The sequence below is a fragment of the Episyrphus balteatus genome, chromosome 1 (genome assembly GCF_945859705.1).
Source record: "Episyrphus balteatus chromosome 1, idEpiBalt1.1, whole genome shotgun sequence".
Classification (NCBI taxonomy): domain Eukaryota; kingdom Metazoa; phylum Arthropoda; class Insecta; order Diptera; family Syrphidae; genus Episyrphus; species Episyrphus balteatus.
Window position 1 is genome coordinate 126,382,824 of NC_079134.1, and position 16,372 is coordinate 126,399,195.

General features: G+C 32.3%; 3 protein-coding genes across 7 annotated transcripts in view; 1 reads left to right on the plus strand and 2 right to left on the minus strand.

The window, feature by feature from the left end:
- LOC129906841 (G-box-binding factor) overlaps positions 1-16,372 on the minus strand; it is a 173,310-nt gene that overhangs the window by 126,912 nt on the left and 30,026 nt on the right. The gene's annotated exons all lie outside the window — the stretch shown is intronic.
- Positions 1,157-4,599, minus strand: LOC129906845 (collagenase-like). Its single transcript, XM_055982797.1, has 2 exons — positions 4,311-4,599; positions 1,157-2,226 (listed from the first exon to the last, which is right to left on the minus strand). The coding sequence occupies exons 1-2, from the start codon at positions 4,374-4,376 to the stop codon at positions 1,258-1,260; spliced, it is 1,035 nt and encodes a 344-aa protein (XP_055838772.1). The 5' UTR covers positions 4,377-4,599; the 3' UTR covers positions 1,157-1,257.
- On the plus strand, positions 6,966-12,693 carry LOC129906844 (collagenase-like). Its single transcript, XM_055982796.1, has 2 exons — positions 6,966-7,025; positions 11,460-12,693. The coding sequence occupies exon 2, from the start codon at positions 11,508-11,510 to the stop codon at positions 12,654-12,656; it is 1,149 nt and encodes a 382-aa protein (XP_055838771.1). The 5' UTR covers positions 6,966-7,025; positions 11,460-11,507; the 3' UTR covers positions 12,657-12,693.

The following is a 16,372-nucleotide window of genomic DNA, read 5'->3' on the forward strand; positions in this document are numbered from 1 at the left end:
TTATAACGTCATTATCTCCTTTATGATATATGAAGCCAAATCCACTTACTTCATTTGAAGATATCTCGGGCAATACAAAAGATATTGAAAAGATTTAAACAGGTATTAAAAGATGGAAAACAGTTCTTATAGAAACCGTTACTAAATATGCTTAAAAATTGTTAATTATATATAAAAGAATAAGGTCCGAAATACTCAAAAAAACGTTTTTTTTTTAGAAAATAATGGTAATATCTCGAAAACGAGAGCTGGGGACAAATTACGGGATACGATTACGATCATACGTTAACGTACTGACGCTATATGTCTCTATATTTTTCTACTAATTAAATAGAGACAGCAATATTCAAAACCCGTATACCCGTATGACGTATGACCGTAATCGTATGCCGTAATTCGGCCCCTGATTAGGTTTTTTTGACTTCAGATTCGAGTTCAGCACCGAAAACCTTCAGAAAAGTATATTTTTTGTTTCGGCAACAAAACCCTTGTAAACCAGTGTTATTAATTATCATTACAAAAAAAAAGGTCCATAATATTGCAAAATTTTATGCAGAATCAATTAAAAAACGAAAAAATAAATTTTTTTCTAAATTTCATCTTTCAAATTTAATTTCTAAAAAACTACTTAATGAAACAACTTGAGTCAGAAAGCAAAATGAAGAATAAACTACTAGCTTTAAGAAAAGTGATAGCACAAGACTGTACGTGCATTTTTTGATTTTAATAATTTTTTTTCACGGCTAATTGGGAGGTAAGCAATTAAGTGGATTTTACAGTACCAAGAAAATGAAAAAATGTGCCCAACTATTTTTGGCCAGGTTTTAGACCAAAATACCGCACTGTGCGGTGTTTATATTCTCCACGTGTCCCAGTCATTCTAAACACTGTCGCTCTAAAGCCCTTATAGTTCGTTGTTAAATCTTCACCTTCATTCTTTGTACTGGAGTGGATCTCCAGGCCGAACATTATTCAAAAAATCTTTCTTTCAAAGCAATACACTACCTATATTAAAGAAATTGCTCGAAAGTACACCGCCTTGTCAAAAAAATTTCTAGAGATCAAAGACTTTGATGATCTTTTGTAAGAAATAAAAAAACATTTTTTTTTTTTTTTAATTGAATTTGTTATATTTTTAACAAAAAAAAATTATAAAGAAGACTTATATCAAATGCCCGTAAACATCACCCCATTATGCCTTATAAATATTTTATTTGGGTTGGGTTTCAAAATTCTGCTGGGGTCAAAATTCTTTTGTCAAAATTCTGCTTTCCAAATTCTGCTTTTCAAAATTCTGCTTCCAAAATTTTGTAAAAGCTTAAGTACCGCTATTGAATAAAATAAAAAACCAATCGCAACAAATATTGTCAAACCAATTTGTACACGTTTATTGAGTCTGATGTGTTTAGCTATCAGTCCATATAAAACTAGAAACAAGATATTAGAGATTACAACAGTTATAGAAATGAGATATGTTTGTAAATCAGTTGATTCCGAAACTTCCTTCGATCCAATCGATTTTTGTATAAATTCTAAATACGAAGTAATTCGAGCATAGGCTGATGGATAACCACTCATACAATTATCTACTTTCACAAATGAATTTATACCAATTTGAATGGTTCTGCCTTGAGAATCATTGGTTATTAGAGGTCCACCAGAATCTCCAAGGCAAATGCTTGTGTTGCTTCCATTTAAGCCTTTTGCACAAAGTGTTGATTCAATAACAGTGCTCCTGTCTAGTTCAGTCTTGCATTGTTGATTTCGAATGACAATAACACTACCTCTTTTTAAATGTGTAGAAAAATCGCTAGGCTTTAGGTCATCTGTTGTGCCATATCCATAAAAAACAGCATGTGCGCCTTCTAAAGATTTGTATTGATCTTTAGGTGCTGGAAGATTTATGAGAGAAATTTGGTTGGAAAAATTTAACGGAGTTGGTAGTTTGATTAATGCCACATCGTTGAATAGAAATGTATAATTAAAATGTGGATGAATGACAAATTCTTTTGCTGTCATTGAAACATTGTACTCGTCAAAAATTTTTATTCCGAATTCCAAAAATATTGATTGAAGTCCATAGACACAATGAGCTGCTGTTAGGACCCAAGATTTGTCAATAATTGTGCCTCCACAATGAAGGCCTTGTGTTTTAGCCTTCTTCAGTATAACAAACCAGGGAGAGGTAGATTTCTGATCACCGCCACTATTGATAATCCTTTTGGACTGTAAAAGAAATTATGAGAACACACTGGAACACAAAATTTGTTTAAAATAAAAGTATTTGCATTAAAAAAAGCCGACAAACACTTTGATCTTTGCGGAGAAAAAAAAAAAACAATAAAAAACTAAATGAATTTAAATTTTTACTACGTTAGAGCTTTCATGTTCTGACTCAGATTTACACGTCCAACATGGAGCTGTTACATGTTCATCCACAACTACCTACATGTAGAAAAGAGACCACCTAGAAACAAGCGGATTCCGTATTAAATTAAGCGGATTCCCGCATGGTTTTTTTGACGAGGTGACTTTCGTCTTAAATTAAACGGACAAATCTGTTTAATTTCCTGAATGCGCAAATTTAAAAGAAATATACTTAATTTAAGCGGAAAATCATCTTTTTTTTATGTGGAAACATTTTTATAGAAAAAAATGGAAGCCACAGAAAATCGATCCTACAACTTTTGAGTTAAAACAAGCATGTTTTAAGGTGACTTCCATCTTAAATTAAACGAACAAATCTGTTTTATTTCTTGACTGCGCAAATTTAAAAGAAATATACTTAATTTAAGCGGAAAATCATATTATTTTTATGTGGGAACTTTTTTATTAAAAAAAAAAAATGGAAGTCAAAGGAAATCGATTCTACAACTTTTGGGTTTAAACAAGCATGTTTCTGTTTTGCCAAGGTGACTTTCGTCTTAAATTAAACGGACAAATCTGTTTAGTTTCTTAAATGCGCAAATTTAAAAGAAATCCACTTACTTTAAGCAGAAAATTATATTATTTTTATGTGGGAATATACCATCAGTTTATCTGGACTATTGGAAATAAGTATGAGAAACTGCAACTTAAGCTGAAGTCTTCTTGAAATTTTAAATTTTATATTTTTTCTCGGTGTTTTAAGATGAAAATTCACAAATGAAATGAATTTCACCTTTAAATTAACAGAATTTAAGCGGAAATCGTATTGTTTTAAAAGGGTAGGATTTAAAGTCGGCATTATCTTATTTGAAAAGTATTGAGAATGGTAATGAAATTGACCCATAGTTTACATTGACTTTTCTAAAGGTTATTATCAAGTATCAGGATTTACACTTAGCTTTATTATTGTTGGTTAAGATCATTCTTGGAGAATCAAATCTTCAAATCTATCTGCGTCACATCTGGAGTTCCTTAAGGAAGTCTCACTAAATCCTAAAATTGTGACGAGAGACTTCGACACCTGGATTTTCACTAATGGCTCAAAAATGGATTGTGGGGTCGGTTCGGGTGTCTACTATGAATCCCTCAATATCTCAAAATCCTTTCGACTACCAAACTTTGCCAGTGTATTCCAAGCGGAATTGCTGGCCATTAAAGAAGCTTGCAAATTACTTAGAGTATATCCAAATCAAAACCAAAATATAGCTATACTAACAGATAGTCAGGCAGCTATAAAAGCAATTGCTTCGGTCACGACATCCTCCAAATTGGTTCAGCAGTACAGAGAGGAACTAGATAGCTAGCTGGAGATCGGACTTGTGGGAAGAGGTTATTGAATGCAGCCTTAACGCCAATTTGGATTTTGGGAATCCAAATAAAACAAATTGGAAACTATTGTGACTTAGAAAACTCTTGTTGCAATAAAACCTAAAACATTTTGGTGTATGTAGAGAAAAGTTTTGTTCACAAGAAATTCTAAAAAAAAAACAGTTTTCATCAGCAAAACTCTAGCAGAAATTTGTTACTTTTTATCAACTCAGCAATATGTCAATAAATATTATCTAGATGCAGGTCGATTGAAAACACTTGTTATCAACGAACTACAATCTACATGTGTGCAAGGTGCTTCAAGAAAATGAAACCGTAATACCGGATACAAATGGTGACGTAGTTTATAAAAATTTACATAAATTATCAGTGGATTTTTTTTTTTTCTGGAAAACATTGGAAGAAAGTGAATTTAATATTTGTTTGATTTATTGCGATTTTAAATAAGTTACGCTACGTTATTAAGACCAAAAAATTTTTCTACCACTTTTTTGTCACGAAAATAGTCCTACTTTTTTCCCTATGCCATAAGAAAAAAGCCAAAATCTTCTTACCCTTGAACGTGCAGTATTTTGTGACCCCACAAATATAAAAACAATTATAAAAAATAGAGATTTCATTTTAATAATAAGTTAATTTAATTTTAGTTTTTGAAAAAAATTCTTCTTCAATCGAGCAATTGCGATTTTTTGATTAATCTCTAACAAATGTCAATGTTATTTTCTTATATCATGGTGTTTCTTGTCTTATCTTCTTTTAAGAAAGAGAAAACAGAAGAAAAACAGAAAGAAAAAGAAAACAGTGAGTATTTATGGAAAAAACACCAGTTAAGCCAATCTTTTTAAGACTTCAAACTTATACAAACTTCAAAAATGGTAGATAGAGTAGGTGGTGACAGTTATTAGAAAAATAATAAAAAAAATCGCAGCCATATATTTTGTGAGCTATGGGCATTTGAAAAAAAGTCCAAAAAATGGTCACCCTGTGTAGGTTTTTCATGTGCCCTGACTACAAATCTTAATTTTTCTCATTTGTTTCTTTTGTTACGGAACCTTGAATAACCCTGCTACCAAATGCATTTAAAAATTTTAACTCAGCTGCATCAGTTTTAAAGCAAATATTACTTTGTTGCCTGACATTTTTACATGACTCTAATTCAATGAACCGTAGTGTAAAAAAAAATGCACTACGATATTTCGGCAAGTTACCTTAAAAGTTGGTGTGTTCAATTCTCTTTTCAAAATGGTACAACATTGTTAAGGATATTCCGTAAATAACCGAGATAAATTTTTTTTTCTTAAGAAATCCAACTTTTTTATTACGTAATTTTTCCATATTATTTAAGATTTGTACCCTTTCAGAACCATTCAGAATACAAAAACTTAACTTAAACGGATTTCTCAAGAAAATAAATTGCACGACTGGGGTCGCACGTACTTGCTCTTAGAGTTCAAGTTGTTTAAATTTTAAAGACTTTTTATATAGAAATTTGGAAAATCTAAATATATGGGAAAGAAAAAAAAAGGAAATTCGTTTTTTTTTTAAAATAATATAAAATCTGAAATCAAATTGCCCCCCAAAACAAGTATGCAGTTTTGACTGATATACTAACATGCATTTTTAGAAAAAAAAATTTCAAAATCGTTAGAGCCGTTTTTTAAAAAACTAATTTTTTATAAATAATTTCTTGGAAAAAAAGTTTTAAAATAAAATTGGTATCTAAACACAAAATTTCAAAAAAATTTAATGTCCCGTTTTCGAAAATTGGATTTTTCAAAAAAAAATTTTCAAAATTTTTTTAAAAATCCAAAAAGTATTTTTTTCAAAATTTTGCTTTTGGCTTATATTTAAATTATATAAATTCTTCATCACAAAAAGTTTCGTTGAAATAGAATAAGCACTTTCGGAGATAATCGGATTTAAAAAAAACGGTTCTATGGCAGGTACCGTTAATAATGATTTTCAAACAAAAAAAATTTCATTAGAAGATAGACCTTGTCTTAAAACTTACATTTGAATTTTTTAAACAAAATCGTTGGAGCCGTTTTTGAGCAATTTCAACTTTACTAAAATCGGTATATGACAAGTACCGTTATTTTTGGTCCAAAAAAATTAATTCCAAAAACCCCTCTGGAGAATCGCCAAATTACGCTACACACCAAGTTTGACATTAATTGGTCCATCCGTTTAGGCTGTAGCTCTTTATACAGACAGACAGACAGACTGACAGACTGACAGACTGACAGACTGACAGACTGACAGACTGACAGACTGACAGACTGACAGACTGACAGACTGACAGACTGACAGACTGACAGACTGACAGACTGACAGACTGACAGACTGACAGACTGACAGACTGACAGACTGACAGACTGACAGACTGACAGACTGACAGACTGACAGACTGACAGACTGACAGACTGACAGACTGACAGACTGACAGACTGACAGACTGACAGACTGACAGACTGACAGACTGACAGACTGACAGACTGACAGACTGACAGACTGACAGACTGACAGACTGACAGACTGACAGACTGACAGACTGACAGACTGACAGACAGACAGACAGACAGACAGACAGACAGACAGACAGACAGACAGACGGACTTCCGGGACCCACTTTTTTGGCATTCTCTCTTGTACGAATACATAACTTGATATATATAGTACCTATATCGCAAGTAAAAAATTTTATCTCGGTTACCCCAAAAACTATTGTGTAGTACTTATATCTCCAGTTTTAAATATTTTTTTTACCAACTGTATGTGACTGCATTTTACTAAAAAAAAATTGCATTCTTTATCTTAAGTCAATATCTAAATCATATCTATGATTATACAAAACGTTCACTGATAAAAGCAATAATGTTGTAATCTAAAAATGCAATAGAGGGTAAAAAAAAAAACATCGATCAATCAATAAATGATAGCGAAAAAATACATTTTATTCAATTTATTTGTGCCAAGGAAAATGTCGGTCGTTTACTTGCTTAAAATCTATAGTTCTAATTTATTCAACGATGTGTTATATTCGGTTAAAATTCTATACAAGAAAACGAACAGTACTGATTTATTATTGGAATATTTTTTTTAACGAAAAATGACCATTTAACGAAAGATATATCGAAGAAATGACATTTCTTCAAGGTTAAATCAAATTTCAATTAAACTAATTGAAAACGAACTGTGTGATTCCCTTTAAATTATATTCAACGATATGCAGATACGGTTTTTATATTTGCTGGAGTTAATACATTTATGTAGGTACAAAATAAAGTGTGAAAATTAAACAAAGTTCCAAAGAATACTTTTTTAAAATACTTTTTTAAACAAAAATTGGTACTTTAATTTAACTTAAATATAAACATGATTCATTGTTATCCATTGTGTCCAGTCAAATTATATTTAAAGTGCAAAGTTCTGGTGTAATTGTTTTTGATGGCTGAAAACGATTCAGAAGTTACTTACTTAGGGTGACCAGCCAGCCAGCGCCTTAAAGTGCTGCTAGAATCCGTTGTGTATTTGAGCCTCAACCATCAAGCTTCTTGAGGTCTTCCTCCACTTGCTTGCGCCACCTTAGACGAGGTCTTCCTCTACAGCGCCATCTTTCTGAGTTAGAGTCATAAACTTTTTGGGCTAAAAAAAAGTACCTATCCATCTCAGTCTCTACAGCTTTGCTCGTTTGGTAGGGCTATTGTCCTTGTACAATCCAACACACAGTTCGATGTTGAATCTTCTTCTCCAATCAATGCAGATGGAACCAAATATGAATGCTGGACTTTCTTAGTCTAAAGCCACACTGATAAGGACCTATCAAATTGTTGACGAAGTGTTGAACGTCGCAAGTATATAGTATACGACCGAGAAGATCTTATAGGCGGTATTAAGGAGACTGATTACTCTATAGCAGACGTAGTTAAGGAGGTCCCCATTGTTAAAGAAACTTTTTTCCGAATTTATATTCGGCAGATAAGTTGATCTTCGTCTGCTGCTTTAAATAGCTTGGCAATGAGGCTGCCATTTCTTGCAGCTTTATTGTACTTAATTTTGTATTCGTAATTTTTCCCTTCACCCAGATCGTGATCTCGGCAAATTTCTTCATCGCAAATAGGATCAGAAGTGATTTTCTCAAGTCCCAAACCGTCACTGGCAACTTTATTACAGTGTTAACTTGTTAGTTTCAATTAATTTCATATTCAAAATTCTGAGATAACGGTAAAAAGATGTTCTTTTCCTACACACGTTATATCTTTTGATCTAGTGCACATACAAATTTTTATTTAACTTTAATAAGCATGCTGATAACATAACCTTTTATTTGATATGGCGCACATAACGGTACGTGCAGTGCCGGTTTAAGCACTACCGGCGCCCCTGGGCAAGATTGCAAGTGGCGCCTCTAAAAAAAATTCATCTAAAAACAATTTTTTTAAATCACGAAAAAAAGCAACAGCAGATTATGTCTTACCTCTCATATACTTGTTAATGCATTTATTAAAAATGTGCAGTGTATTAACTTAAAAAGGTTAACTTAAAAAAAAATTAATTATTCACGTCATTTAGGCTCAATTGACAAGACTACCTTTATCTCTGACTTTTTTGTTTAAACACATTTAAAGATTTGGTACAGTTGGTTTTATTTGAACATCAAGGGGCACGGTAGTGCCCAGCCAAGTTCTCTAGCAACTTTGGCACTACACCCTTATTTACAGGAAACAACTCAGGCCATTTTCGACCCCCCTCTAACTTCTACACCAAAGATGCTAGAAATTTCAAACTCACTACATTTGTTGAGCTGGTCGAAACCAAACACCTCACAAAATTTCAGCCTCCTACGATGAGTAGTTACTGAGATATAGGGCTTCAAAAATCGCAAAAACCGTAACTGACTCACTGACTCACTGATTCACTGACTCACTGACTCACTGACAGATCATCAAAATTATGGAGTACTTCCCGATGTCGTAGAAACTTGAAATTTTACACGGTGATAGGACTTGTGGTGAATACAAAGGAAAAAATCGAAAATTTGAGATTTTCAATTCAGGGGGCGTGGCATCCGCCCATTTCCGCTGATTTTTCACCAAATATTATAGAGTACTTCTGATAGTCGTAGAATCTTGAAACTTGGTAGAATGGTAGAGCTGGTAGTTTATACAAAGGAAAAAATTTAAAATTTGAGAATTTCAGCCAGGGGGCGTGGCAACCGCCCATTTCCGCTGAATTTTCATAAATTATTATAGAGCACTTCTGATTGTCGTAGAATCTTGAAATTTGGTAGAATAGTAGAACTGGTAGTTCATACAAAGGAAAAAATTTAAAACTTGAGAATTTCAGCCAGGGGGCGTGGCATCCGCCCATTTCCGCTGAATTTTCACCAAATATTATAGAGCACTTCTGATAGTCGTAGAATCTTGAAACTTGGTAGAATGATAGAGCTGGTAGTTTATACAAAGGAAAAAATTTAAAATTTGAGAATTTCAGCCAGGGGGCGTGGCAACCGCCCATTTCCGCTGAATTTTCATAAATTATTATAGAGCACTTCTGATTGTCGTAGAATCTTGAAATTTGGTAGAATAGTAGAGCTGGTAGTTTATACAAAGGAATAAATTTAAAATTTGAGAATTTCAGCCAGGGGGGGTGGCAACCGCCCATTTCCGCTGAATTTTCATAAATTATTATAGAGCACTTCTGATTGTCGTAGAATCTTGAAATTTGGTAGAATGGTAGAGCTGGTAGTTTATACAAAGGAAAAAATTTTAAATTTGAGAATTTCAGCCAGGGGGCGTGGCAACCCGCATTCCCGCTGAATTTTCATCAAATATTATAGAGCACTTCTGATTGTCGTAGAATCTTGAAATTTGGTAGAATGTTGGAGCTGGTAGTTTACACAAAGGAAAAAATTTAAAGTTTGAGAATTTCAGGCAGGGGGCGTGGCAACCACCCATTTTCACTGAATTTTCATCAAATATAGAGATTTTATATTCTACAGCCATACCTTGCAAAAAGTAGTGAAATCACAACAAAAACATTACTGTTAAAAAAAGAGCCAAGTTCTCCTATGTTGAAATTATGCTGGCACAAAAAGTACTGAGATGTAAAAGTGTACCAAGTTCTAAAGTTTGGGTTCAAATTCGTATCAATAAAATTTTGATTGTTTACTTGGCAATTTTTGAAATAACTTTAAAAATCGATAATTAAGAAAAATTGTCAAGAGAACAATCAAAATTTTATTGATACGAATTTGAACCCAAACTTTAGAACTTGGTACACTTTTACATCTCAGTACTTTTTGTGCCAGCATAATTTCAACATAGGAGAACTTGGCTCTTTTTTTAACAGTAATGTTTTTGTTGTGATTATTTTTTCAAAAACTTTTTCAACTAGGTACATTAATGTCGTTTTCGATTGGAATCACTCAATGATTCACTCATTCTGAAATCCAATAAAAAACTTTGAATCGCTTCCACCCAATTCTAAAATTTAATATCTGTATTGGTGAAAAATCAAATATTTTGTTTTTGTTTTTTCACTAGGAGAATAAAAAACTTGCAGCACGCTTCTTAATGATTCCAGGCGCTTCCGGACGGCCAATCGAAAACAACATACCTTTATAAGTATAAGGTTTGTTCGTTGTGAGCTCTAGGGCACTCTGGGTCGCTCCGAATTCGTTGTCAAGCGTTTTTTGTAGCTCCTTTTTCAACCAGAGTTATTTCCTCTGTGTTCGATGTTCGCTGATGAAACTAAAGCTCTGAGGTGTTCGATGTAAAATGAAAACCCGAGAAACTCTGATTTTTTTCACAGTTAATTGAAATGACTTAGAGTGCCCTGGAGGGGGGAACAACGAACAGAACTATTTTTTTATTCTCACACACAAACGTAGTTTTTATGAGAAATGGAGAAGCTGTCAATTTTTGGCATTTCTGGATTTTGGGTTTTCGGGATTTCGGTATTGTGGGTTTTCGGGATTTTGTGTTTTTGGGTTTTCGGAATTTAGGGTTTTCTGGATTTTGGGCTTTCTGGATTTTTAATTTCGGGATTCTGTCCGTCTCCCTTCTCTTTCCTTATTCATTATTATAGGGGCACCTTTGCAAAAATTAAATTGGTAGGAGGAATATTAGGATTGCTTTAGTCTTTCAAAAGAAATTGGGGCGCCTTGTTCTTCAAAGATGAACGAAGATTTTGGACACCATTGTCCTTCCGGAAGCCAAATAAATTAACCCAAAATTGGAGGCGCCTTCATTCTTCAAAAAGTTTAAGACAAACAATACGAGCGCCGTTGAAAATGTAAAATAGAAAAAAATTGGGACGCCTTTGTGAATGTTAAAAAAAAATAAAACATCGATTGGAAAGACTTCGTTATTTATATAACTTTTGTAAAAGTTCGGGGCGCCTGCGGCGCCCCTCAATTCTCGTGCCCCTGGGCGATGGCCCAGGCTGCCCCCCCCCTAAAACCGGCTCTGGGTACGTGCTCTACAAGTTACACAATCTTAAAATGAAAAAATTGAAAAATACCTTAAAACACCTGTGAAGATCTGTTGCCGATGACCAGCCACCAGTATAGGAAGTACCGAAATCTCAGTTTTAAATTTCGAGATGATTTAAAATGTATTATTTTTTAATTTATAAGGTTTTCATATAAAAGATATGGATTCAAAGGTGATAGAATAAAATACTAAAAATAATTATTTCAGGATGAGATAACCAGCACGAAAGTTCTGAATAATCGAGCCTAAAATAGTATGAAACTTCAGTTTTTTGCAACATTTCTAGTTTTTGGTTTAACTCTGGTGACATCCAATAATAGAGTAAGCTCTTATAGACTTCTCACTATCAAAATTATTGAAAAATGTATATTGCAGGTAAAACGAATTGTTAATGGTCAAGATGCTTCAAAAGCTGAATATCCACATCCCTGGTTTGTTATCCTCAAAATTGGTGAATACCTCAAATGTGGTGGTTCCATCATTGACAAATTTTGGGTCCTTACCGCTGCTCATTGTGTTCAAAAACTGACATCATTAACTCTTTTATTTGGCACTGAATATAACGACGATTATACTATTTCAATGACTGTCTATGAGAAGAACTTTTTCATACACCCAGAGTACAATAATGCGACACTTCATAATGATGTGGCATTGATTAAACTGCCATATTCTTTGAATTTTTCTGAAAATGTTCTTCCCATTAAACTTGTACCTGATCAGAATAACAGTTTTGATGGAAATCTTGCCTACATCTATGGGCATGGTATTACAGATGATTATTATCCAAGTGATTTTTCAAAAAGTCTGCTATACGCTCTTGTAACTGTTATTTCTAACAAACAATGTCAAGATGAACTTAAGGACTATGAGATTGTCAATTCGACTCTTTGTACAAAAGGTTTTGAAGGCAACTATGCAAGCATTTGTAATGGCGATTCAGGTGGACCAATGGTAACAAAATATTCTGATAATGAATTTATTCAAATTGGAATAAATTCATTTGTGACAATAGACAATTGTATGTTGGGCTTACCATCAGGCTATGCTCGAGTTTCTTCGTATTTAGAATTTATTTATAAAACAGCTCAATTGAATATTGATAATAATCCGCCAGATGATTCTGAGCGCTACTATCAAGGTTTACTATGTGGAACATTACTATTTTTAGTAATACTTTGCAACCATTTGGAATATCGAAAACAGAAGAGAAAAGTACCATATGATCTTGTTGGAGAACCCATCGAACAGACATTCCCAAAAAAGGTTTTAACTTTTTTATATGATGGTTCAACTAAATTTTTACTTCAGACTAGTGTATTTTTATACATGATTTATTTGGTGTATGTGGTATATGGTGAAGATTTTATAAATATTGTGGAACCTTTGATTTTATTTAAATAGTTAAAAAGAAAAATATAAGTTGAATAAAACTACAAAAAGATCCCTTCAGCAATGAAATTTAGTTTCTTTATTTATTTCTCCACGTTTCCCAAAAATAAATAAAAACATGCATTAATAGCCCATTTGCCATATAACTTGACTATCATTTTGTTAGGTCGAACTAAAAAAATATGCATGTTAAGGAACTATAATCAATTCACTTATTCCATTGTTCATATGGCATCATGGAAATTTCTATCTTTTAATTCACATCGAAAATCATTTTGCATCGAATACCAAAAACCCATCATAATTCAACACGAACGCACGTTTTGAAATCGAATGCGATTGATGAATTTCCACTTCATTTGAACACAGCATCACTGTCTGTCTAGGCCTATATAAATGATTTGGCCAAAAAAAGTATTTCCATTCCATCCAACCGGTAGGACATTTTCATCAGGTTCATAAAATCCTTTCAAAATTGAATACATAAACATTTCCCAATCTTCAATCAGTTGTGTATATGTACCTATGTTTGTCTTTCTATTGGAAATAATCATTATAATGGTCTTCCCCTTATAATAGTCTCCATATATGTATTTAGATATTTCATATTCATAGTCTGAGAGAAGTTGTTGGAAATTATGAAAGCTTATCATTCAAAATTTTAGTCTATCATGGGTATGCTTAGAGTCTAATTTTGGTTTTTCGTGTTTTTCAGAGTCATAAGAAAACAGTATTTTCCAACAAAAAAGACAAATATTACCCTCAAATTATAAAGCTATTTTTCCTAAAATTCCTTCTTTTAAAAAATCATGGAAACACTGATCAATTTTCAGCTTAAGAACTGTTTCGAAAAGCGAAAGCTTCTTATTCCCCGACAGTATTGCTTTCGCAGTTATAAATCGGTACACTGATGAAATAAAAATTGTTATTTTTACTTGCTCTATAGGGCAAGTATTGGTTTCGTGTCAAAAAAAAATTCGAGGTTTTAATCAAAACTAACATTACGATGATGGAGAAGTCCGAAAAAGTGGTTTTCGCTATGACGTCCGTCGGTCTGTGCGTCAGTGCGTCTGTGCGTCGTCAAAAAAAGCTGTACATGAAGCTGCAGCCTAAACGGGTAGAAGGATTTTCTTGAAATTCGGTACAGATGATTTTTTCGTAATTTCCAAAATTGGTTTTTTTTTTGTCTTTTAATATCTCACTTAGAACATATACCTCTCATACAAAGTGTTCGAGGTATTGCAATTTTCTCAAAAACGGCTCTAACGATTTTGATTAAATTTGATCCACGTAATGAGTAATGAGTTATTGCAATTTTCTCGAAAAAGACTGTAACGATTTTGATAAAATTTAACACACATAATGTTGTACGTAAATCTAACACAATAGCCTTTTTAGTTTTTCTCAAAAAATACGGATAACGGAAATATGGCGTAAGAAATTATAAAAAAATTATCTACATATTTTTGCATTTCTTATGAAATTCCTTAAAAAAAATCAAATTATAACTAATTCAAAATATTTTTCCAAAAAAGCTTTGACATAAAAGGTACTTTTATCATAAGAGCAAGTACGTGCGGCCCCAGTCGTGCATTTTATTTTCCTATGCTTGGTTTAAAAATTATAGAAGAAATAGTTTTTATTCACCACATTAAAAAAAGTACGCATACACCACAGTGACCCTTTTTAAATTTATAATTAAGAACAATTAAATCCACTGGTATTTGCATTGCGCCTCAAATGTTATTTATTTGACTTAAAATTTATACTTTATTGAATTAAGTCCATATAATATTTTTGTTAAGAATATATTTCACCTTAAAAACCACAACATACAAATATTTTTTCAAGTGTAAAAATCATTGATTTTTTTGGTTTGACATATAAGCATCTGGAAAAGCTTTTCAGTACACGAAAAAAAACTTTTTTCAAATTACCAACCTCTTAAAAATCACAATTTATTTTTTTTTTTTTCAGTGTAAAAATTCTCCTTTTTCCATTTTTTTTTCATTTAACCATGTTAATTCCAACAAATTACATCACTTTTTTTCGTTAGCTCACCCTCAGTTTGAAAGTTATACCTACCTAACAAAAACCTTTTTTCATTTACCAACTTCTTAAAAATCAAAATTTGTTTTTTTTTTTAGTGTAAAAATAAAAACAAAACTTTGATATTCATCAACCCGTTTTCTAAAAATTGATTTATCAAAAAAAAATTTGAAATATTTTTGTAAAAATCAAAAAAAAAGTGATGTAATTTGTTGAAATTAGCAAGGTTAATCGAGAAAAAATGGAAAAAAGAGAATTTTTACACTGAAAAAATAAAATTTTTATTCTTAAGAGGTAGTAATTTGAAAACAGTTTTTTTTTCAAAATCACTTCACACCATTTTATATTTATTGTTACTTTTCAAAAATGTTTGGATTTATTTTACTAAGCATGATTTTTAGACTTGAAAAAATATTTTTATGTTGTGAAGGTTAAGGTGAAGGTGAAATATCAGCTTAAGCTTCTTAACAAAAATGTTGTATGGAGTACATTCAATCAAGTAAAAAATTTAAGTCAAATAAAAAACATTTGAGGCGCAATAGAAATACCATTGTTCTTAATTATAAATTAAAAAAAAAAGGTCACTGTGGTGTATGCGTACTTTTTTTTTTTGGTGTATTGAATAAAATCTAATTCTTCTATAATTTTTAAACTAAACGTGGAATAGCGAAAATAAAAGTTGGGATATCCTGGGATAACCTTGGGCAAACAAAACACGGCTTTAAACTAACGATTTTTTCACAGGAAAAAAAATAACAATTTTTTCGGTTTTCGGAATTCTGGATATGAAAAACAATTTTTACTTGCTCAATAGGGCAAGTATTGGTTTCGTGTCAAAAAAAAATTTGAGGTTTTAATCAAAACTAACATTACGATGATGGAGAAGCCCAAATAAGTGGGTTTCGTCATGACGTCCGTCGGTCTGTGCGTCGGTGCGTCCGTGCGTCCATCTGTACATGTAGCTACAGCCTAAACGGGTGGACGGATTGTCTTGAAATTTGGTATGGATGTTTTTTTCGTAATTTCCAAGGTTGGATTTTTTTTGTTTTTTAACATCTCGCTTAGAACGTATACCTCCCATACAAAATTTTCGAGTTATTGCAATTTTCTCGGAAACGGCTCTAACGATTTTGATTAAATTTAACACACGTAATGCTGTATATAGTTCTAACATAACTGCGTTTTTAGTTTTTCTCAAAAAATACGGATAGTAGAAATATGGTCTTTTATTTTTTAAAATAGCGGATGTCGGCTCTTCCCGTACATTATTATGGAGTTATTGCAATTTTCTCAAAAATGGCTCTAATGATTTTGATAAAGTTTTGCATACGTAATATTTAAAGTAATTGCAGTAAAACTGCGTTTTTAGTTTTTCTCAAAAAAGTCAAGTCAAATAAAAAAAATTTTTTATTTAATTAACATTTGGCCTCCATGCCGGCTCTTCCCCTACATCAACCAAATTTCTTAAAAATGTATATAGAGGCAGCTCTAAGTAAGCTAACATAAAAGTGCTTTGAACTGCAAGAGCAAGTACGTGCGGCCCCAGTCGTGCATTTTATTTGTTGTATCTTTTGAAAAAAAAAAATAGTGGAATAAAGAAAAAAAAAGTTCGGCTATCCTGGGTTAATGTTGCGCAAACGAACCACAGTGCAAAACCAACAATTTTTACACTGAATAAA